At 48.7% G+C, this 23,759-nt stretch overlaps 3 protein-coding genes across 3 annotated transcripts; 2 read left to right on the top strand and 1 right to left on the bottom strand.

Annotated features, from left to right (window-relative positions):
• Nucleotides 1-7,958: 7,958 nt before the first annotated feature.
• VC83_06955 (uncharacterized protein) lies at nt 7,959-8,273 on the top strand (the record flags this gene model as incomplete). Its single annotated transcript, XM_024470535.1, has 1 exon — nt 7,959-8,273. The coding sequence occupies one exon, from the start codon at nt 7,959-7,961 to the stop codon at nt 8,271-8,273; it is 315 nt and encodes a 104-aa protein (XP_024322102.1).
• A 209-nt stretch (nt 8,274-8,482) lies between these two features.
• Nucleotides 8,483-9,202, top strand: VC83_06954 (uncharacterized protein; the record flags this gene model as incomplete). The annotated part of the gene is made up of 1 exon (XM_024470534.1): nt 8,483-9,202. The coding sequence occupies one exon, from the start codon at nt 8,483-8,485 to the stop codon at nt 9,200-9,202; it is 720 nt and encodes a 239-aa protein (XP_024322103.1).
• A 920-nt stretch (nt 9,203-10,122) lies between these two features.
• Nucleotides 10,123-13,610, bottom strand: VC83_06953 (uncharacterized protein). The gene is made up of 5 exons (XM_024470533.1): nt 12,808-13,610; nt 12,699-12,732; nt 12,393-12,642; nt 11,329-12,342; nt 10,123-11,276 (listed from the first exon to the last, which is right to left on the bottom strand). Exons 1-5 carry the CDS (start codon nt 12,921-12,923, stop codon nt 11,014-11,016), a joined length of 1,677 nt encoding a protein of 558 aa, XP_024322100.1. The 5' UTR covers nt 12,924-13,610; the 3' UTR covers nt 10,123-11,013.
• Nucleotides 13,611-23,759: the final 10,149 nt, after the last annotated feature.

The raw sequence follows: 23,759 nt of genomic DNA, 5'->3' as shown, positions 1-23,759 counted from the left end.
ACCATCTATGATTCATTACACGTCATCGCTCCTTAGTTACTGGGCCGATATTACCACATAGCATATCTCTACAACCCTCTATGATTCGTTACATGACATCACTCATACTACCACATGACATATCTCTACCAACTAGAGGCCTAGGAGCATGAACGATAGCTCTAAAAGCTCCTACGAACCTCTATGATTCATTACATGTCATCGCTCTTTAGTTACCCACAAGATTGGTTAAGTTATGACATAATTTGTCTATGACATAATTGGTCTATAGGGGTACTCTGACCTTGGACCTCCTTTTACTTCCTATAGGCTACGAACCTAAGAGATGGTTCTATGGGATTCTCTTACGTCGACTACAGTTACCAAGCCTGGTAATCATGGAAAGTCTTGGAGAATGAGAGAACTACACTCCTTTAGCATAAATAGGATTGCCCTTTCCTTAAGAAAGGGCAAGCAGACAATTGTAACGCTGACTTCTAAATGATAGAAGACACAGAGGTTCTCTTGCGTAAAGGTTTACTTATCAGAGGAGGCAGGGGATCAGACACAAAGGCTTCAAGTAACACGTTACTAGTATATAACAAATACTGTATTGAGTTGAGCACGAAGCTCCTATCTAAGGGAATACTATCTACTTATATAGTGGCGTCGTGCCTAGTGGACTCTTGGGAACTCACTCGAGTCCTCGGAGTCCTGGACTCTTAGGACTCTTCTCATCATCCTGCGAGTCCGTCACGTGATACTTTCGGAACTACTATTCCCCGCTGCCCCTCCAGGCACCAGGGCCGGACTCATGCGACCTCCCTCCTTCCTGTCCTGTAGTTGGCCAGCCTTCTTGTTCCGTCGTAACACTCGCTCCCTTCCCCTGGGCATTCGTCTCGAATCCTATAAGTACGTCCATGTCCCCGGGACTCTGCTGCTCCTCAGCGAGTCCTTCAACATGCAACATGCCTACTGACACTGCCCGCAAACTCCAGGAACGCAACGATCTTGTCCGTCGAATAAAGAACCACGGATACGAACTACCCGAAATGGATTCTTGCTCGAACTGCGTGAGGCGAAACATTACTTGCGTGTCGTCTCCAAATGATTCACGGCGGTGCGCCGAGTGCGTTCGTCGCAACTTGAAAGAAAAGTGTGACTGTATGGGTCCTGAGCATCCCGACTGGGTGAAGCTCGAACGGGAGGAGGATCGCCTGGATCGCGAAGAGGAAGAAACCCTTTCGAAGTTACTTCGTCTGCGGAAGCAGAAACGCCTCATCCGAACCCGTGGTAAAGATATGCTCCGACGAGGTTTGAAAACCCTCGACGAGCTTGATGCGGCAGAGGAGGCCGAACGTGTGGCTGCTGAGAAGCGTGACGCTGTTGAGGTCGAGGAACAGGCAGTTAGCGCTGCCTCCTCGTCTGTGACCGGGACCTCCGCTTCCTCCGATCCACTGGCCTACTCCCCTGCATCTTGGGATCAATGGCTGGCGGATGGCGGCGTCGATATTCCTCCAGCAGTTCTTTGCTGATGTTCCTTGTTGGTTCCCACGAATTATCCGTAGGTTCGTAATTTTCCCATTTTATCAAAAACTCTTCTCGACGTCCTACTAACCTTCTGTCTAGGATCGCTTCGACCTCATATTCGATTATCTCATTCTCGGGTTGGAGTTCGGTGTCGGTCGCAATTGGGGTATTTCCTCTTGCTGGTTCCAGTAGTGAGACATGAAATACCGGGTGTAGTCTAGACTTCCTGGGTAGCTGCAGTCTGTAATTAACTGAGCTGACTTTGTTCAATATTTTGAATGGTCCCAATTTCTTGAAGTCCAACTTTGTGCTTGGTCGTTTCGTTTTGATATGTTTCCGGAGTAGGTATACTTTATCCCCCTCCTTGAAGGCAGGTTCCATACTGCGCTTCTTGTTTGCGTATGCGGCGGATCGTTCATTTAAGAATTGGATGTCCGTCGCAAGTTGTTCGTGGAACGATCTCAGTTGTTCCACCACGATCAGGGCTTGTTCAGCTCGTGATTCATCCGGTCTTGGTTGCCTATATGCTTCTGGCTGGTAGCCATAATTGGCAAAGAACGGTGAGACTTTCGTTGCTTCTGTCATCGCGCTGTTATATGCAAACTGTGCGATGGGTACGATCTGAACCCAGTTATCCTGTTGATGATTGACATAGCTTCGCAGGTACTGTTCAAGGGTCTGATTTAATCTTTCTGTTTGGCCGTCTGTCTGGGGATGAAAAGCTGTTGACAGCTTATGATTTGTTCCCAGTAGCGCCATCAATGATTTCCAGAATTTCGAAGTAAAGAGCTTGTCTCTATCTGAGATGATTTCTTCTGGCATCCCATGATCGGCTAATATGACTCGAATGAAGGTATATGCGAGCGCCTCGGCGTCGCTAGCTTCTAGATATGGTATAAACTTCCCATATTTCGTGAGTCTTTCCGTGATGACGAGGATAGAGTCATATTCTATTCCTGTTAACGGGTCCTTGGAGGGTGGAAGCTTGACGATGAAGTCCAAAGCTATTGATTTCCACGCTCCTTTTGGTACTGGTGTCGACTTGAGTTGTCCGTATGGCAGGTGCCTATTGGATTTTGACTTGCTGCAAATGTCGCACTCTCTTACCACTGTCTCTACCTGCTTCCTCATACCTGGGAAGTAGTAGTGTCGAGTGATTCGTTCAAAGGTTCGTGTTACTCCCTGATGACCGTGTGCTGGTAACGAGTGTTGTTCTTGCACCAGCGGGCGTCTCATTTGACTTGGGACATACACTAACCCTTTGTATCGAATCAATCCTTGTTCGTCGATGGTGAAGTCGCCTTCGACTTTGGACAAGACTCGCTTGGCGCATTCGTCTGTTGCGTAAGCTTTCTTGAGTCTTTCCTCGAGTTCTGTATCTTCGATGACTGAGATCGTCGCTAGTAACTCGTTGTACTGTATTCCTGCATCTGTTTTCTTCAGAATTGCTCTAGGTCTTTCTTCCTTTGGGCCGGCGTAGTCGGTCCGTCTGCTGAGAGCATCTGCTCTTGCATTCTCGGAGCCCTTGCGATAGGTTATCGTGAAGTTGTAGGCTGCGAGGGTTTCTGCCCAGCGGACTTGTCTGCGGTTTAAAACCTTGGTTGTGGTGAAATATATGAGGTTCTTGTGATCCGTCCATACCTGCACAGGGTAGGTGGGTCCCTCAAGATATACTCGCCACTGCTCAAAGGCAACGACAATAGCCAGTAGCTCCTTGTCGTGGATGTCGTAATTGAGTTCCGCGGGTGACAGTTTCCTAGAGTAGTACGCGATTGGTTTGAACTTACCGTTCTCGTCTGGTTGATTCAGACATGCTCCAATTGCGAAGTCAGAAGAGTCCGTTTCGAGGATGATCTTCTTTGCAGGGTCAAATGTAGCAAGGATAGGTGCTTCCGTGAACTTCGTCTTAAGTTCCTGGAAAGCAGCCTCTGCCTTGTCCGTCCATTTGAATTCGAGATCCTTTCTGGTAAGCTCCGTGAGTGGTTGAGCTACCTTGGAATATCCCGAGATGAATCTCCGGTAGAAGTTGGCGAAGCCTAGGAAGGCTTGCACTTCCTTGACCGTGGTCGGTGTTGGCCATTCCAACACTGCCGTTACTTTTGCTTGGTCCATCTTGATGCCGTGCGTTCCAATAATGTAACCCAAGAATTCGACTTGGTTTTTATGGAACTCGCACTTCTCTGGTTTGAGGAGTAAGCTGTACTCTTTTAGTTTCTTCAGGACGAGTTTGACATGCTTGACATGCTCCTCCTTGGTTGTTGAATACACCAGGACATCGTCTAGGTAGACAATGGTAAAGATGTCTAAGTATTCGTGCAAAGCATCATTCATCAGTCGTTGCATAGATGCGGGTGCGTTTGTTAGCCCAAAGGGCATGACTTGATACTCGAATAGGCCATAGCGGGTGCGGAATGCTGTTTTCCACTCTTCCCCAGCCTTGATTCGGATCAGGTTGTATGCTCCTCGCAGATCTAGCTTACTGAAGATCTTTGCTCCTTGAAATCTATCGTGTAGTTCGTTGATTAACGGCAGGGCATACCTGTCCTTGATTGTGATGTTGTTCAACGCTCGATAGTCCACACATAACCGTAGGGAGCCGTCTTTCTTTGGTACGAAAAGCACCGGACTTCCTGCTGGTGATGTGGATGGTCTGATGAATCCTTTCGCTAGGTTATCATCAATGTACTCCTTAAGTACCTTCAGCTCCTTTTCCGATAGCTGATATATTGGTCCGAACGGTGGACTCTTGTCTTTCTCCAAAGGTATCTCGTGATCCCATGGTTGGTGCTTAGGAAGCGCCTCGTTCTTAGGGCCTTCCTGGAATAATTGCTCGTATTCCTTGTACTCCACCGGTATACTCATCGGTGAGGATGCCTGGGCTAGGTCATCGAGCTCGGAGGTTGCACATAACTCCTTCCGGCCCTGGGAGGGTTTCTCCCGTTGTCGCGTGTCCGTCCGTTGTTCACACGCGCACTGGCTCATCACAACTTTCTCATTCCACCAGTCGATCTGGGGGTTGTGTTTCTTGAGCCATGGCATACCAAGGATGCACGCATGGTTGTCCATGTGCACGATGTCAAACTGAATCGTTTCCTTGTGCCCGTGTAGCATGACCATTTCCAATGGGACCGTTTCGTGGGTCACCATTCCTTCATTAGTCGAGATGGGCTCTCCATCTACGACCATTAACGGGTATGGTTCGGTTTTCAATTGCGTCTTGAAACCTTGCGTGTCTGCTACTTTCTTTGTCATAAAGTTGCCCGTCGCTCCTGAGTCAATCATTGCTCGGAGGTGTCGCTGTTGTATCTTAGCGACCACATATAGTTGCATGCTGCCCATCGTGGCGCATAGCTGGTCTGTACTAGGCCTCTTCATGTCGCTCGCCGGTGGCCTACCGTCGAGGACTCCTAGTTTTTTGACTCGTCCGAGGAAGGATAGTATTCATCCGTTTCCAATGGTGGTCCTTGGGGAGATCGTTTCCCTCGTTCTTCTGCTTCATCTAGCAGATGTGGGTATTTCTCGTATACCTGTTCGCTTTTGATAGGCAAGTCCCCTTCAGACTGGCTTCGCCTGAGGGCATGAACTTGCTCTGCGTCTCTGAAGTGTATCCTGGGCGAGGATCGGGGAAACAACTGATTCTGGTGTTTCTTTTTCCAGTGGAGCTTGCAGTCATCTTCGCTGCAATACTCCCAGTAGACATACGCGTGCCAGGGATGATCAGTCTCTGTTGCGTCTGTCGTTGATAGTTCCTGCTGTCCTCTCACCCATGCACTATCTTCCCTCGGAGGCGTGGAGAACGTGTCTAGTTGCTCCATGGCTCTCCTTTCGATGTGTGGAGTGGGTCTCGCATTTTCCCGTCGGAGCATATCTCTGGCTTTCTCGTCGTACTTCTTCAGGGCTCTCCTGCGGTCCTGGTAGTAAAGTTTGACGCTTTTCATATACTTCAGTTTAGCCATATGCTCGACATCCTTCTCCAGTTCTTCCGCTTCTTGGGCTTCCAACTTAGCTACGTCTTGGGACGTGCCAAGCAGCCTGCGGGTATTCGTTAGTTGGTCGTAGTATCTCCAGAGGTCATCCTTGCAGTCGTCCACCTTGCATTTTAACGGAAGTTCCTGTAACAGGTTCCCGTAGATGCCCTTAAGCGTGGGGATTCTCCTCTGGCCGCTGGGCTTGTCTCGTTCAGCCCTAATCTTCGCGTGGGCGTGTTTTGCCATGCGTCTTACTACGCTCTTGCACCGTGGACTCATTGGTTCCGTAGGTGCGAGTTCATTGAAGGTCTCCTGTTCCGAGACGGTGAACGATTCCGCCTCCGACCCTTCGTCTGAGCTCTCGTCTTCTGGGGTGCTTTCGCCGTTTATTCCCCAGTCCTGTTTGCTCACAAACGTTGCGTTCAACTGTCCTGTCCAGGTGGCGTTAAGTTGCTTGCCGACTTTGCGTCCGCCGTTCCCTTTCTTTGGCTGTCTGCAGTCTCGGGCCATGTGGCCTGGCTTGTCGCAGTTAAAACAGAGTCGTTCCTTGAATTGTCTGTCTTTCTTAGGGTCACGGGGTCGTCCAGGTTTGAACGTGGCATCGAGTTCCATTGGGTCCGACCAACGGTTGTCTCGCGGGTGTTGATCCCGTCGTCTGCCCTCGTTTCCCCGGTAGGGGTAACTTTTCTTGGGCTTGTCATAGGTCCGACGTTCCTTCTGGAATTCGTATAGTCGATTGTCGATTCGGACCGTATGTTCGATTAGCGCTACCATGTCCGTTGGTTGTTGTTCCAAACGGGCAAGTTCCATACGTATATGGCTCTTCAGCCCACGTCGGTAGTGGCTGATGAGTGCGCTGGCGTCCCATCCTGTCTGATTGCCGTATCTCTGGAATTCTGTGGAGTATGTGAGGGCGCTGCCAGTCTGCTTAAGTGCAAACAGATGGTCTTCTGCGGTCTTAATCTCATCGATGTCTCCGAACATGCGTCGGATTTCCTTACAGAATCCTTTCCAGCTGCCAAACATAGTCTGCGTAGTTGTCATGCTTCCATTGGTACTTTCATATTTGAAATAGTCCTTGAGGAATGGTTCGATCCATCGCAGGGCTTCCCCCCTAAGGTAGGACGCAGTCCATAGGGCATAGCTCTCCTGGGTGGGAAACTTCTCGTCATTGAAGTGCTGGTACAGTTCGACCTGTAGCAAAAACACCTCAAGTTCCTTTCGGTTGCCGGAGTAAGTGTCGGGCAACTTGACGCATAGAGTTTCCTTGAGTTCGTTGACGGTGGGTGCGTCGGGCATCTCTTCATTCTCAGGCTTAGACCTCTGAGACGAAGTTGGCGTGGTGGGGGTTTTCCCCTTCGAACTGACGACAGACATGTTGCTTTGTGTATGAGCCAGTGCCTCGTAGAAGTGGTGCTCAAAGTGTAACGCTGACTTCTAAATGATAGAAGACACAGAGGTTCTCTTGCGTAAAGGTTTACTTATCAGAGGAGGCAGGGGATCAGACACAAAGGCTTCAAGTAACACGTTACTAGTATATAACAAATACTGTATTGAGTTGAGCACGAAGCTCCTATCTAAGGGAATACTATCTACTTATATAGTGGCGTCGTGCCTAGTGGACTCTTGGGAACTCACTCGAGTCCTCGGAGTCCTGGACTCTTAGGACTCTTCTCATCATCCTGCGAGTCCGTCACGTGATACTTTCGGAACTACTATTCCCCGCTGCCCCTCCAGGCACCAGGGCCGGACTCATGCGACCTCCCTCCTTCCTGTCCTGTAGTTGGCCAGCCTTCTTGTTCCGTCGTAACAACAATACAGTAAATCGACTATCACATACTTCCACGTCTTTTACAAGCTTCCAAGCATTGATCTTGTTATTCTCTGTTTTTGAAAAGTCAGTGAGGTGCTAACCTCTGACTTACCCCTGAGTTCTCAAACTCAACATTTGTTGCAACTTGTCTAAACCACTTCACCACATCATACACCTGATTGCTGCGTTGTGGAATAGTCTAAGCTACGACCCTTTGGCTTTTTTTTACTAGCAGACTTCGTAGCACTCATCTAGGTTACAGAGTTCTACATAAAAATCTACACCTGCTAGGCTAGCCTAGCACAACTTACCCCTATATAGCCTAAGAAAGCCATAGCTTCTACTAGCCCTATAGGGGCTCTAGGTCAATGCGACATAGTCCTAGAGGATATCTACTCAGGGCAACACAATGCTCGATCCTGAGATTAGCCTAGGGTTCCAGGTACTCTCTAGACATAACTACATTTGCGTCGAGTGATCACGTCGTACGCGCTCGCTACCTCGTGAGAATACCTGAAACCCTGGGCTAATCTCAGGATCGAGCATGACTGGACCAGCACCGTAGCGACGTCGATGGCGTTTTCGTCACCGTATACGAGATTCTCACTCTGGATGGTCACTTTCTCAGCGTTCCACACCACGAGCAAGACGTCACGGCCATAGAGGAAATGGCGGAATTGGAGGTGAAGGTGCCTATTGAAGCAGGCGATGGAGGGATCAAGAAAATTAGGAGCTTCCTCGCAGAGTGGGCAGCAGGAAGACGTTCGAAGGCACAGAATGGACCCGTCACCGCATCTTCCCAGCTGGATTGGCCGGACTATCCACCTCAGACCCCAGTTCCTTTCGTGTTGTACCCTGATTCTGATGACGAGAGTAGCCGCAAGGCGATTTACCATGTCGGGGGGCACAGATATGTAAAAAATGCCATAGATGCGGTGGGAAAGGCCCCGATGAAATCTTTGTTGGCCAACAATGAAAACTAGTCTTCTTAAAAGGACTCAATCAACCATATGAGCGGGCGTAAACCGGACGACCCGAACAGAATGAGTTCAGAATATACGCCAGAATATCGCATTCCAAAAGCCCGAGACAACAAGGACTAAGGCCCTAACGAAGAGACCCTGAAACTATCTACCGCAAATTCAAAGTCGTTTTTTATATTTTCATTATCCCATCAACCGCCCCTCGTTCCATGCTGCGCACAGAACATTCCCGTCTCTTCCTCCAACAGGATCACCACCCCATCGGCCTCCCGCCTCCAACACAGAAACATACATCAACCATCCACTCCCCGCCATCTAACCTTCCCGAATTCCCCCAAGCTCCCATTCTCCTTTCCAAAAAAAAAGGGGAACAAACCATGCCCCCCCAAACATCCTGCGCCCCCTGCACCCTCACCTTCCCAACCCGCCTCGCCCTCCGCTCTCACATCCGCCGCTCTGAATCGCACCCTGAGTGTGACCCCTGCCACCGCAGCTTCCTCAACGATCATGCCCTCGCCACACACCTCGCACAGAGCCGCTTTCACAACAACCCGGCTCCCCCAACCACAGCAGGCAGCGCGCGAATGGGAAGACGTCCCAGGCACCGGAGACGGAGTGATAGGGGGAAGGTGCACGCTGAGGAGGGCGGAGAATGCTGCGATGAGAAACTTACACCCTCCAGACGAGAGCTCCGCGTCCCCCAACACAAGATTTTGATATGGGCGCGTTACCCCTTCCGACGAACACCGCGCCGCATCCTTCCCCCCGGCCATGTGCGCGCCCTCCCGCGCCCCGTATCGGCAAAACGTCTTGTCTCGGCTGTTGTACGGAAGGGGCCGCGGTATTTGTTGATGCTGCTGGTGATGCTGCTTGTTGTGGTGGGGGTGAGGGGGTATTGTGAGAGGTTTGGGTGTGGGTATGTGAATTAGAACACAAAAATAGACAAGCCACATCTCGTGCCCTCGTCCCGCCTTCTTTTGCGCCCTAGGTATGAGACAATCAAATAGCCAAAATCACCATCCATTGCTATTTGATGACGACTCACCCGAGAGATCTATAGAAGATTCCAAGTTGCACAATGTCCCATATCGATGCCTCTATGGATAACGAGGGACGAGGGCAACAAGGCCGCTAGGAAAACCGCTCTCTGCTCCCCCCCCCCCAATCCTCTGGTCTCTGGTTCGGGCTCAGCCAGGAAGCAGCAACCAGCCAGAGCAGAAGTAAAGTATTAGCAATGGCAAGAACCAACGGCGACGGCAAGAGCGAGTAATGACAGCAAGAACGACCAACGACGACGGCAAGAACGACCAATAACAGCAAGAACGGAGCAATGCCTCCGAGAGTAGGCAGTCCGGGAAGGAGGGAAGGAGTGCCACGACGTCACCCGCCACCTCCAGTACGGCTTGAGAGTGCTTCACATCCACGGTTAGAAGGGTTGAGTTGATTATGATTGCGCGGTCAAACTCAAGACTGGTCCTGGTAGGGTTGCCTTGATCATATATGTATATATATCTCTCCGAGAAACATAACTAACACATAAAACCCCACCCAGAATCTATTCACACACACACACAAAGCACCTGCACACACACATCTCAAAGTCTTGGAAACATTTCATCTTTCATTACTTTCATTACTTCCATTACTTTCATATCTTTCTTATCTCATCTCTCCTATCTCTCCTATCTCTCCTATCTCTCCTATCTCTCCTATCTCTCCTATCTCTCCTATCTCTCCTATCTCTCCTATCTCTCCTATCTCTCCTATCTCTCTCATCTCTCTCATCTCTCTCATCTCTCTCATCTCTCTCATCTCTCTCATCTCTCTCATCTCTCTCATCTCTCTCATCTCTCTCATCTCTCTCATCTCTCTCATCTCTCTCATCTCTCTCATCTCTCTCATCTCTCTCATCTCTCTCATCTCTCTCATCTCTCTCATCTCTCTCATCTCTCTCATCTCTCTCATCTCTCTCATCTCTCTCATCTCTCTCATCTCTCTTATCTCTCTTATCTCTCATCTTTCTTTCCGCATCTATCTACAGACAGACAACCCCTCCACAAATCTACCTCCACCAACCAACCCACGACCCCAGCTACTCCCCTTCCATCCGCCGTCCATTCATCCATCGGTGTAGTCCTCTGTCCCTGATCGCCGGGGTATAAACGGTAGTAACCACTCTCCTCCCCCCTCCTCTCTTTTCCTCCTCTCCTTCATTTCTTTCCTCTCTTCTCTCTCTCTCTCTCCTTTTCTCTCCTCGCACACACACTAGCGATATCAACGCCACTGTATCGACCGGCCGCCGACCGTAGTTACGGCGTGTAATGTATGCAAGCGCAGGAATAAACGTGTATAACGTGTATGATGTAGTGGTGTGTGGTGAGACATGGTAGTCTAAAAAAAGCCGCATAGGGAGCGGACGCCGCGCCCGCGCCAGCAATGTAGAGCGCTCGGCGCCGTCGTTTGTTGGTTTAGTTAGTTTCGTGATGCGATGTGTGTTCTCCGCGCAATGCAAGTGAGTGCAGAGCGGTGATTAGATGCGCGGGGTGCTGTAATATGGTTGTTGATTTCGCATATCAAGGTGGTAATAAGTAGCGTACCCGCAGTCAGTTGTCGGGTAGCCGGACCCGGACCTGTATGTGATAGCGACGCTGTGTATGTCGGATACGACGCGTCGTGGGTATATAGTTAAGGGAGAAAAAGATGGTGGTATGGTATGTATTATATACCCCCCCCTTCTGCTTCACCAGGGATCTTGCTGGTGCTGATCCCCCTGCGCCTTCTCCGGCAGCTGCTGCTGCCGGCCCTGATTACTCACTATCTCGCCCGCGCGAATAAGCGTCGAGATGGGGTTGAGCGGCGCGTTATCGTCGTCCGGGGATTTCGGGTGGGGATGGCGCAGCTGTAGCGGGAGCGGCTGCGGCCGGTGCAGTGGGCGCGTGGGGGACAGGTAGCCGGTGCGCTGGCTGGCCTGGTTGATGGAGGAGTAGTCCATGGCGAGGATGCCTGGCATTGTTAGTTTCGAGGTAGAGTGTGGGAACTCGGCGTGTCGACTCACCGGACTGGGAGTTGTACGAGATGGACGCCGGCAGCTGCGGCGAGAGCGAGGGGTGGCGGATGGGTGGGAGGGTGTCGAAGTGCGCCTGTGCCTTGGAGTTGTTGTGGGAGAAGGCCGGGTGCATGGGGAATGACGGCTTATCACGTGATGGGTCCAGGGGTATGCGAGGCGCGAAGTAGGTGTTCTGACGCGGGTCAGCGGCCGTGGACGACGAGGTAGACTGCTGCGTCGAGACGGTCGATTCTGATGTCAGGGACGGCGGCGATAAAGCACCAATCGACGACGGCGACGGGCGTGGCTGGTTGTGGAAGGCCTGCGCGGTTGGCGTCTCTGGCGCATTCAAGATCCCGGACTGGTTCAGCTTCGGCTCGACCTGGCGGTTGTACCCGTGTATTGGGAGCTCTGGCGCGCGGGCATGATCCCTCCACGCGACCGTCTGCAGGTTCGGGTTGATGACTGTGTCGCGGTATCCTGGCAGCGCGGTGCTGGGTCCGCCAGGCGACGTCTGGGCCTTGGTGCTTGGCGGTAGCGGGGCCTGTAGTGCCGTGTCGGCTGGAAACCAGGGCGCTGGGATGGGGCCGAGGGATGGGACGCGTGTTCTGGAGTCTAGTGAGGCTTCACGGCTCAGGTTGGATGCGGTGCTGCTTTTCGTGGTGGTGCTGTTGTTGCTCGTATTCATATTCTCGAGCTTTGGCCTCTTGGAATTCTCATTAAGTGCTGTCACTGTCAGTTTTGGACCTTTAGGATCCGCTCTGGACATGACCCTACCCTCCTGATTACTCTCTTGTAGCTGCAGCTGCTTGGCCTTGAACTCGATCAGATATTCCGAGTACGTCCTATAGCTCTCCGTCCGCCTGTATTCCGCCAGCTCGACCGTGTATTTCTCCTTCGCAGCAAACGCCTGCTGCTCGTAGAGCTCCTTCTCGCTCGGGGCCAGGTTCTGCCAGTTCTCTCCCACCAACTTGGCGATTTCGGTGAAGGATAGCGGCCGGCCCTTCAGATCCTCGCGCATCTCTGTCGTCGTTGTTAGTGCCTGGAAATCGCAGAGGCATGGGGCGCCTTACTATTGGAGAAGATGACATATGCGGACGGCGGCCTCTCGGGAGCGTTCTCGTCCGGCTTGGGGTGCCTCCTGTATTTTCGTTTCCCGCTCGGCTGGGTCGACGCGTTGCCATCTTTGCCATCTGACCTCGGCGTGGCGCCCTTGGTGTCGTCGGACTGCTTGTCCTCCAGCGAGGCCGTGCCTCGCTTCGGTGACGCTAATGCTTGGGCATGGCTGATACCTCTCGTCGCTGCGATCTTCCTTTGGAGTTTCTGGGGCAAAAAAGTCAGCATGGGAGTCTCAAGTTTCGAGGAAGGGTCTCGCGCACCCTCCTGTGGCCGAGTTTCACGCCGAGGACGTCGCTGCGGAGAAGTTAGCATCCCGTCCCGTAAGTTCCGCCGTGAGATGCCAGTATTTGGGCGGCGCAGCACACGTACAAGTCCGGCTCCGTGATGTCAAGGATGGTGTCCCATGTGTCGAAACCCTGGTCGAGGAAACTATCAAGATACTGGGTAAGGCCGAGCTCATCGAAGATGTCCCCCAAGTCAGTCATACAGTAGTGCTATGTCTGGCCAACACGTCCAGAGTATGCCGTGAGGAGAGAGGGCTTTATATTGGCCCGCTTGGAGGCTTGTATTCTCGCAACGGCAAATCGATCATAGGTTCGCGCCAGGTTCGGCGGTGTTTTCGTTGCGCTTCGATGGGTGGTGGCGGGTTTTGAGCGGCTTCTGATGGATGTATATGTAGATTTCGAGGGGACTCGGGGGACCTGGTGATCTGAGATGCCGAGGAAGGATAAGGCCGTGAGGGGTAGTGTATTTATCTGGGTGGTGGGCGTGTCGTGTCGTGTCGTGTCGTGTCGTGTGTCGTGTGTGTCGTGTGTGTCGTGTGTGTCGTGTGTGTCGTGTGTGTCGTGTGTGTCGTGTGTGTCGTGTGTGTCGTGTGTGTCGTGTGTGTCGTGGTTGCTGCCGTCGTCGCTGGCGTGTCTTGACAACTTTTTGCGGGCTGAGAGGAGTGTAGTTCGGTCGATCGAGGGCTGCGGAGAGAGACGTGTATGTAAATGGAGACAAAGGAGGAGAACCGGTCAGGATAAAAAAGGGAATTGAAGAGAAAGGCGACTTCTTTGCTTGTGCCTGTAAGTGTAGGTATAAAAAGGACTTCGTTGAACGAGGGAAGATCTATATAAGTTGCTGCCGGGGGTAAAGGTAGGGGAGGGGGAGGCGGAGGGGGAGGCGGAGGGGGAGGGGGAGGGGGAGGGGTAGGAAGGGAGGGGGGATCAATATGAAAAGAGGAAAGAATAAACAAATTCGAGGTGGGTAAAGTTGGAGGCGTGGTAGTAGGTAGTGGTGGCGAGGGAAAAAAGGCGGAGAGGGAGATGGAGTAGGCGACAATAGTAGGCGACAATTGACGAAAGACGAGAGTCGCGAGTATGGGAAACTACAATAGCATTAGTTGGTATTTTAGTAGTACTAGAGTTACTATAGTTACTCTACCTTAGTTATACTAGAGGGCTAGCTATAGAAGGACTAGAGGACTAGAGGGCTAAGGGTAGAGGGCTAGCTAGAGAAGGACTAGAGGACTAGAGGACTAGAGGGCTAAGGGTAGAGGGCTAGCTAGAGAAGGACTAGAGGACGGACTAGAGGGCTAAGGGTAGCGGGCTAGCTAAAGGAGGACTAGAGGACTAGAGGACTAGAGGACTAGAGGACTAGGGACTAGAGAACTAGAGGACTAGAGGACTAGGGCTAAGGGTAGCGGGCTAGCTAAAGGAGGACTAGAGACTAGAGGACTAGAGCTAAAGGACTAGACGATCATAGTGGAGATCCATCAATCGGGAAGGCCGGGAGGGGAGGGGAAGGAAGAAACGGTGGCGGTATAGTGGGTAAGGGTGGTAAAGAAAAGTGCGGTGGTAACAGCAGTGGAGTCGGCGAGGAGACACTGTGGCTGGTGGCAGATTAGGTGAGAAGTGAAGAGTAGAGAGTGGAGAGTGGAGAGTGGAGAGTGGAGAGTGGAGAGTGGAGAGTGGAGAGTGAGTGGAGAGTGGAGAGCGTTAGAAGAGGCAAAAGAACAAAGGACCACCAGAGTGGCAAAGGGGGTACGCTGTACGTCGAGAGAATAGAGTATAGAGTAGGTTAGAGTAGTTGAGTTAGCTTGAGTATCGTCGGGTATAGTTGCGTATAGGTGGCATGTGTGGTAGGGTGGGTGGTATAGCGGTAGACTTCTAGGGTGGGTAGGGGGGTCTTTTAGGGTTAGGTAGGGGGATCTTCTAGGGTGGGTGGTAGGTATGGGGGTGGTGGGGTGGTGGGGTGGGGTGGTGGGGTGGTGGGGTGGTGGGGTGGTGGGGTGGTGGGGTGGTGGGGTGGCAAAAGTGGGATGTGGGAGAACGAGGGAAGAGGGAGAACGAGGGAAGAGGGAGGAGAAGCAGCGGCGGCAGTAGAAAGAAACCAGCTACGGAGCCTACTGCCCGCTACTGTACTGTACTGTGCTCCCCCCACGAAACCGCTAAACCGCCACGACCACATCCACGATCCTGCCATGTCCAACACGATCCTGCCATGTCCAACACAGCCTGCCACGGCCCATCCCCCCCCTCCCAATCCCGCGCGGAATCCCGTCCGTAGCTGACCCCGAGGACCCGGTACTCCGTGTCTGCACCAAGTGCCGGGTTGGTTGCTGCATCGGCATCACTGGCTACGTGTGTTTGTGTGCGCCGACAGGGCATGGGGTGGGAAGTGCCGCGGTAAGTGCCGCGGGGGTACAATCGGTTGATTACCTGCCAGGTTGCGGAGCGAATCCGTTGGACAGACATCGTGCCGGGTTTGCAATAGCTATGGGTACATGACATGTGCTGAGATTGACATGATAAGAGACAGCCAGAGGCAGCTTCGAGAAGTGCATAACCCAAGTCATCGTGTAACGCAGCGGACGGCGTAACCCAGGGCATTTTTATGCCGTATAATGCAGTTCTTAATATGCTCTGTTTGAAAGTCAAGCTCCCTTATAGTTTAAGGAGTCTTTAAAGCCTAATTGTTCCTCTCAACTATTAGAGGAGTTAGGAGTTCTTAAGTGGAGATTCAAGTGAGAGAGGACATTCTACAGCTTATACATAACTAGTCCTATAGCTTAGAATCTGCTCTTGATGTTCTACTCTATCAGCGTACATTTAAATGCTTCTTTAAATGCAAAGAGGAACTTAAGCTTTATAATATGGTTTAGCCTGTTCTATACGAAGGTTTCAATCTAACGTCTCTATCAAAGCTTTAGCAGAGCAAAGCAGCTAACATTAAGTGGCTAAAGGATATTGTTACAGCTATCGGCAGAGCTATTAGCCGAGTAGGTCATGCTACAGGACCCCACGTCACCCTGCAGGATGGAACTGTGAGAATTGTTGGAACTTCTACAGTTCCTACAGTTCCTTGGGGCGGAACTTAGGATGGAACTGTGAAGACTGTTGGAACTCATACAGTTCCTACAGTTCCTACAGTTCCTTAGGATGGAACTGTTAGAACCCGTACAGTTCCTTACAGCTCCCTTTGGCATGACGCCACTATATAAGTAGATAGTGTTTCCTTAGATAGGAGCTTCGTGCTCAACTCAATATAGTATTCTTTACAATACTGTAACGTATTACTTGGAAAGCCTTTGTGTCTAATCCCCTGCCTCCTCTGTCAAGTCAACCTTGTTACGATGGTCACGGAGGTCAAGAAGCCAGTCTGGAGAATAATAAGCTAGATTGAATCTAAAGAGAGAAGAAGAAGAAGAAGGAAGGAAGGTGAGGCTATTCCTCATAACATCGGTTGTAACCTTGTGGCTAAGGCTACACCCGTAATCCCCATAATAACCATAATAACCGTAACAACCGTAACAACCATAACAACCATAACAACCATAACAACCATAACAACCATAACAACCATAACAACCATAACAACCATAACAACCATAACAACCATAACAACCATAACAACCATAACAACCATAACAACCATAACAACCATAACAACCATAACAACCATAACAACCATAACAACCATAACAAGCTGTAAGCTATAGTCGTAACACTACCCACCCCCCTACTAAGATTGATCTCCTGATCAAGAGTAAGATCATTGTGGCTTCTGTGGGTATTTTCGGTGGAAAGCTTGTGTGAGTTCAGGTGCATTGTTGAAGTTTGTAGCGGGATACCAAGTGTTGTCTGGTGGGTGGTTCTTCCATGCTGCCATATAGAACAGCTTCTTCCGTAGGAATTTAGAATCTAGGATTTCTTCAACTTCCCATTCAAGTTCATCTTCTATAACGATTGGCAGGGGTGGTTCATGGTGCTGGCCTTGTAAAGCATCATCTGAGTCAAGTCGTAAGAGGTTGCTATGAAACACAGGGTGTATCTTCATGCTTGGTGGTAGCTGGAGTCGGTATGCAACATTCCCAATTCTCTCAAGGATTTGAAATGGACCAACTTGCTTATGGTCAAGTTTCTTTGAGGGTCGTTGGGTTTTGATATTCTGAGTAGAAAGCCAGACTCGGTCTCCTATCTTATATCTTGGTGCTGGCTTCCTGTTTTGATTTGCAAAGTGCTCCATTCGGGTTTGTGAGAGGGCGATCTGGTCTTGTAGGAATTCCCAAATATCTTTCATGTTTTGAGCTATGTCCTTATGTTCTTGAAGGGCAGTTTGGAATGTGCTATCCTCTATATCAAAGCTCATTCTTGGCTCGAAACCCTTGTTTGCAAAAAATGGGCTAACTTTTGTTGAGTCTGATGGAAGGGCATTTGCTGCAAATTCAGCCATGCAAAGATATTCAACCCAGTTGTCTTGGAGATAGTTGACATGAGCCCGTAAATATCGCTCGAGTTCTGCATTAAACCTTTCAGTTTGCCCATCCGTTTCTGGGTGGAAGGCTGTAGACAATCTGATTGTAACTTTCCAAACTTTGCAGAGGATTTTCCACACTGCAGCTACAAACTGGGGCCCTCTGTCTGAGATGATGGAATTTGGTAAACCATGGTGTTTCCATACATGCTGGAGTAGTAACCTCGCTGTAGCTTCTGCTGTAGTGCCTTCTTTACCTGCAAAGCATGGGATAAAATGACGCTCTTTTGTAAGTCGGCATGCTACTACAAGGATAGAATTGTTTCCTTCACATAATGGTAATCCTGTAATAAAATTGAGTGATATGTCCTTCCATGGTTGGCTTCCAATTGGGATTGGTTGTAGGAGTCCATTGTATGTATCCCGGGTTGGTTTTTTGCAGGTATGGCAATTCCTCACATATTGAGTGATAGTCTTGTCCATCTGGGGCCAGTAGTACTGTCTCTTAATGATTCGAATCAGCTTCCCAATTCCAGGGTGTCCCATTGCTGGCTGGTCGTGAACCTCATGAAGGAGTTTAACTCGGACGTCTTCTGGGATCCAAACTCGATTTAGGTAGAGTAGGAGTCCATTTCTCTCTTCGCAATGTGCTAAGGCTATATTTGGGCTATCTCGCTCGTTGTTCTGTAGTCTTCGGATTGTATCCTTGCATAATTCATCCTGGAGCTTGTAATGGTGGGTGCACCAGATATGAGAATCTAGCCACCCAAGGAAGGGATGAATTTACTAAGACAACACACTGTCTTAGGAAACAGAGCCAAAGGGTTGTAGCTTAGACTATTCCACAACGCAGCAATCAGGTGTATGATGTGGTGAAGTGGTTTAGACAAGTTGCAACAAATGTTGAGTTTGAGAACTCAGGGGTAAGTCAGAGGTTAGCACCTCACTGACTTTTCAAAAACAGAGAATAACAAGATCAATGCTTGGAAGCTTGTAAAAGACGTGGAAGTATGTGATAGTCGATTTACTGTATTGCCTGCTTGCCCTTTCTTAAGGAAAGGGCAATCCTATTTATGCCAAAGGAGTGTAGTTCTCTCATTTTCCATGACTTTCCATGACTAACCAGGCTTGGTAAATGTATTAGAAATCAAGTGCGACCCACAACTAGCTTGCTAATCATGTAGTGAACGTAAGAGAATTCCATAGAACCATCTCTTGGGTTCCTAGCCTATAGGAAGTGAAAAGGAGGTCCAAGGTCAGAGTACCTATAGACAAATTATGTCATAACTTAACCAATCTTGTGGGTAACTAAGGAGCGATGACGTGTAATGAATCATAGAGGGTTGTAGAAGCTTCTAGAGCTATCGTTCATGTTTCTAGGCCTCTAGTTGGTAGAGATATGCCATGTGGTAGTATTGGCCCACCCCCTTAAGGAGGAGATTTTCTTAATAACTTGTTCAATGAGTGTCCAAATGATATGCCGTGATGTATGTAGCATAAACAGATGTAGTAGAAGAGTTTGCAGCAATCGTTGAGTAGTATTGCTTCTGTTGTTGGTGTGATAAGCCAAGATATGTATGGTGACTTGTAGGTTTGAGGAGGAGATTTCTAAGTTTGCTCTTGAGTTTGATAGCAAACTGAGTGCAACGAATGTCAGTATGACAGAGCTGCGCAGCTTGAATCTGGTCATGGATGCTTTGATCTTGTGGTAGGATTGGTGCAAGTTGAGCATCTTGTGCCTGCCCTTGACTTTTGAGTTCTAGCTGCTGTGCGAGATCCGGATGGAGTCTCTCAAGGGGTAATAGGGTTTGAAGCTGTTGTTTTTGACGGTCATCTTCTTCATTCCCTTCTGGTCTATCTCCTGGTCTTCGAGTTAACGCATCTGCTTTTCCGTTCTGCTTGCCAGGTCGATATATGATTTGGAAATTGTATCGAGAGAGGAATTCTGCCCATCGAGCTTGCCGCCTAGTAAGCTTTTTTGTGCTCATGAAATATTCAAGACTCTTGTGGTCTGACAAAACTTGTACTGGCATTGCTGTGCCCTCAACTTCTGGTCTCCATGCTTCGAAGCATCTAATGATGGCCAGTAGCTGCTTGTCATAGATCTCGTAATTGCACTCAGCAGGTGTCATTTTCTTTGAGAAGAAGGCAATGGGGTGTAGTACTCCTTGGCTGTCCTTCTGTAATAGAACTCCCGAGGATATATAGTCTGAGGCGTCTGCTTCCACATACGCTGTTTTGTCCCGGTCAAAGTGTTGTAGCACGGGTGCTTCTGTAACAGTCTTCTTAATCAACTCAAAGGCTGCCTGGCAGGCTTGGTTCCATTCGAATATTTGACCTTTCTTTGTGAGATTTACCAGTGGCTTCATAATAGTAGAGTAGCTTCTTATAAACTGCCAGTAGAACACACAGAACCCAATGAAGGCTTGTGTATCTCAGAGCGACCTTGGTGCTTAATTCAAGTATAGTTTGGACTTTTGCGGGGTCCATTCTCATGCCATAGATTCCAATGATAAGCCCTAGGAATTTTGTTTCTTGGACATAGAATTCACATTTTGCAATGTCTGCTTGTAGTCCAGCTTTGCGGAGCTTCTGTAAAACCATTTGCACGTGCTGGGTATGCTCAGATCGATGCGCACTATAGAGAAGATCATCCATATATGCTGTAACAAATTTGTTTATGTATTCCATAAGGGTTTCGTTCATATATCGCTGGAATGTTGCAAGGCCATTTGTAAGGCCAAAAGGGAGGACCTTGTACTTGTATGATCCAAATCTTGTCTTAAAGGTAGTGAGATCTTCATCTTCTTTTGTTTGCATACGGATCCGATTAAATGCATGACGAATGTCAATCTTTGTAAGATATTTGGCACCTGTGATCTGAGCCAATGTTTCATCGATGAGGGGTAGCGGGTATGAGTCTTTTTCTTGTAATGGCATTTAACTTGCGGTAATCAACACAGAATCGAAGTCCGCCACCTGGTTTGCAGACGAAAAGGACAGGAGAGGTAAAGGGAGCTTTGCTAGCTTCAATAAATCCTTTCAACAAGTTGTTGTCAATATATTTCTTCACAAGATCAAGTTCCTCCTTTGACATGTTGTAAAGGGGCGCATGTCCTAATTTCGAATCTTGTTCTAAGATGATGTGGTGGTCTGCATATCGGTGAGGGGGGAGTTCATCTGCAGCCTGCTTTGAGAACACATCGAGATATTCATGGAACTCCTTTGATCAGTTTTGGGTCGATTTCCTTCACTTTCTCCTTTGCCTGTTCAGCGAGTATATCTTTAAATGATACTGCAAAAACCTCAGCTCCCTTCTGCTTCCGAAGCATATTAAATGGTGCGGCTCCAATCATTGCGACAGTGCATGTGTTCTTGTTCTTATAAGGAGGTTGGAGGGCTGGCTTCCAAGCTTTGTCATCTTGTATTTGCTTATTGACTTGGGTAATGTAGGTTTCGGATTTTGAGTATTCATTGGTGTAGTGTGCTGGCAATGACCTTTAGTAAAATATGACTTGGTCATTTACCATATCAAGTATAATTCCATGTTGCTTCATCCAAGCCTTCCCAAGAATGACAGAATATTTCCCAAGAGTGGTGATGAATAGAGGGCATAGACTTTCAACATGGTCTTGGACCTGTAGGCGAGGGTATATAGCATGAGTGATGGGAGGGGCTGCTGTTCCATCAAAGCCTTGAATAGGGCGTGGCTTTAAAAGCTCTATTGGTGATATGCCTTCTATCTCACAAATTCGTTCTGTGTCAACAGCATTCACAAAGTTTCCTCCAGTAGCTCCAGTATCGATAAGAGCTTGTGCTTTGATTTTTGATTTTCCTATCATACAAGTAACTATGAATGGAGTATCTGGATCTAAGCCAAAGCTTGAGGAAGAAGTTGCAGTTCTGGCTGTCATGACACCTTCAGTGATGTCTTGTCTGAAGGTTATTCTTTTCCCGAAAGTGGAGCATCATAAGTGCTAACTTCGTGGACTTGAGCATTCTTGGTAGGACATTCATAAGCTCAGTGTCCAGTTTGCTGGCAATGGAAGCAGCAGCCTTCCTGCATTAACTTCTCAGTTGCAGGGTTCTGATGTGGTGCACGATATAGTCTTGGTGGTCTAAAGCCAGCAGGTGGGTTTGTAGTAGGCTGCTTAGCCTTACTGTGAAAGTCTTGTGGCTTAAAGGCTTGCTGAATAACTTGAGGGACAGTGCGAGCATCTTGGATTTGAAGTTGCTGAATATTCTGATCAATCAGTAAGCACTTTTTGTGCAAAGGCATGGAGAGAGCTTGGATTTATCTCTGCTATTAAAGCAGTCTGCATCTTCGTATTAACCTTATGGTGGAGGTCATCAATGAGGGTCTCCTCTGAGTAATCCAGTTCAACAGTGAGTCTCTGGAACTCTGCCCAAAAGGTAGCAAAGTTATCCTTGTTTTGGAAGAGCTTTCTATAAGCGCGTTGTGCAGTAAAGCGGCGGTCTGGATCACTGAAGACTCTGTCTAGGACTTCAAACATTTCCTCTACAGTTTGAAACTTGTTCTGAGTAGATCGAAGGCGTGGATTGATGTGAGAGGAGGCTTTGCCACCTAGTCTGCTTTGCACATAACCCATCTGAAGGGCTGGAGTAGGAAAATGGTCAAGGTTCGCCTCAAGCTTCATCTTTATCTTAATGCTCCAATCGTCATAAGCTGGCTCTATTCCGTCTGTGAGAGTAGGAGGGTCTGGGATCTTAGTGGATTTCTGGTGTGATTCTCTATTGCGAGTAGTGCTGCTTTTTGACTTCTCATTTTCAAGATATTTCACAACAGCAGCTTGTCCTGCCATTGTCTGCTCATGAGCTTGGATAACCTCTTGTAGCTGGCTGATATTGTCATCATATGTAGCCTTCTCCTCTCGACTCTTCTGGAGGGTAGTATTGTAGAGCTGGGTGACATGATCATAATCCTCCATCATCTGCTTTTGGATTTGAAGCGCAGCCTCTCTCTGGGCTTGGCTCCAGGTGCTCACAACTGAGAGGTCTTTAAGCTCCCAAATGCGAAGGGTAGCTTGGTGTTCTGGATCCTCGAGTAGTGTTTCCCTTCTATTGTAGGTGTGGCTTTCTAAGCAGTCCCATCGCGTGCCATTATAGCAGGCTTCGCTTCTTGTCCTTGGAATTGTCGAGGTCAGGATCTTCTTCTGACTTTGTTGGTATCAGGAACTAGACACATATGTGGTGAAGGCCCTATTATGCAGTTGTCGGCTGTACGAGCCACTCAAGAGGAGCGCACTTCCGTCACGGTTATATCCTTGTTGAGGGAGCGTCACGGAAAGGTCTAATTCTGCTGATATAATGTTCTGGGTTCTGATGCTTGAGTGTGGTATTGAGTTGACTTGGGTTTCTGGATTTGATGTTCTAGTGTTCTGGTTCTGGTTCTGGTTCAATGTGTAGCTCTGGTTGGTCTGAGTTCCAATTTCTGGTTCTGGAGGTTCTGTTGCTCAAAGGTTTGTGCTGGTTTCTGGTTTGAGGGTTCTGTTGCTTGAAGGTTTGTGCTGGTTTCTAGTTTCTTGCTCAGGATGAGCTAATGAAGAAATGAGATTCAATCTTATGTTACGATGGCCATAGAGGTCATGATGCCAGTCCAGGATAAAAGTAATCTAGATTGAATCTAAAGAGAGAAGAAGAAGAAGAAGGAAGGAAGGTGAGGCTATTCCTCATAACATACATGTAATGGTGGGTGCACCAGATGTGAGCATCTAGCCACCCAAGGAAGGGATGAATTTACTAAGACAACACACTGTCTTAGAAAAAGAGCCAAAGGGTTGTAGCTTAGACTATTCCACAACGCAGCAATCAGGTGTGTGATGTAGTGAAGTGGTTCAGACAAGTTGCAACAAATGTTGAGTCTGGGAACTCAGGGGTAAGTCAGAGGTTAACACCTCACTGACTTTTCAGAAACAAGGAGTAACAAGATCAATGCTTGGAAGCTTGGAAAAGACGTGGAAGTATGTGATAGTCGATTTACTGTATTGTCTGCTTGCCCTTTCTTAAGGAAAGGGCAATCCTATTTATGCTAAAGGAGTGTAGTTCTCTCATTTTCCAAGACTTTCCATGACTAACCAGGCTTGGTAACTGTAGTCGATGTAAGAGAATCCCATAGAACCATCTCTTAGGTTCGTAGCCTATAGGAAGTAAAAGGAGGTCCAAGGTCAGAGTACCCCTATAGACCAATTATGTCATAGACAAATTATGTCATAACTTAACCAATCTTGTGGGTAACTAAAGAGCGATGACATGTAATGAATGATAGAGGTTCGTAGGAGCTTTTAGAGCTATCGTTCATGCTCCTAGGCCTCTAGTTGGTAGAGATATGTCATGTGGTAGTATGAGTGATGTCATGTAATGAATCATAGAGGGTTGTAGAGATATGCTATGTGGTAATATCGGCCCAGTAACTAAGGAGCGATGACGTGTAATGAATCATAGATGGTTGTAGCAATCGTTGAGTAGTATTGCTCTTGTTGTTGGTGTGATAAGCCAAAATATGTATAGTGACTTGTAGGTTTGAGGAGGAGATTTCCAAGTTTGCTCTTGAGTTTGATAGCAAA

The sequence above is a fragment of the Pseudogymnoascus destructans genome, assembly GCF_001641265.1.
Source record: "Pseudogymnoascus destructans isolate 20631-21 unplaced genomic scaffold scaffold_17, whole genome shotgun sequence".
NCBI lineage: Eukaryota > Fungi > Ascomycota > Leotiomycetes > Thelebolales > Thelebolaceae > Pseudogymnoascus > Pseudogymnoascus destructans.
The sequence above is the reverse complement of the archived record's forward strand: the minus strand, read 5'-3'. Positions and strand labels throughout refer to the sequence as shown.

Bases quoted from the DNA above. Each gene is read 5' to 3' on its own strand.
- VC83_06953 (XM_024470533.1), bottom strand. From the start codon at position 12,923: ATGACTGACTTGGGGGACATCTTCGATGAGCTCGGCCTTACCCAGTAT. The intron at 12,343-12,392 runs GTAAGGCGCCCC...CAACGACGACAG, and splicing joins ATATGTCATCTTCTCCAATA to AGATGCGCGAGGATCTGAAG. The intron at 11,277-11,328 runs GTGAGTCGACAC...TAACAATGCCAG, and splicing joins CTCGTACAACTCCCAGTCCG to GCATCCTCGCCATGGACTAC.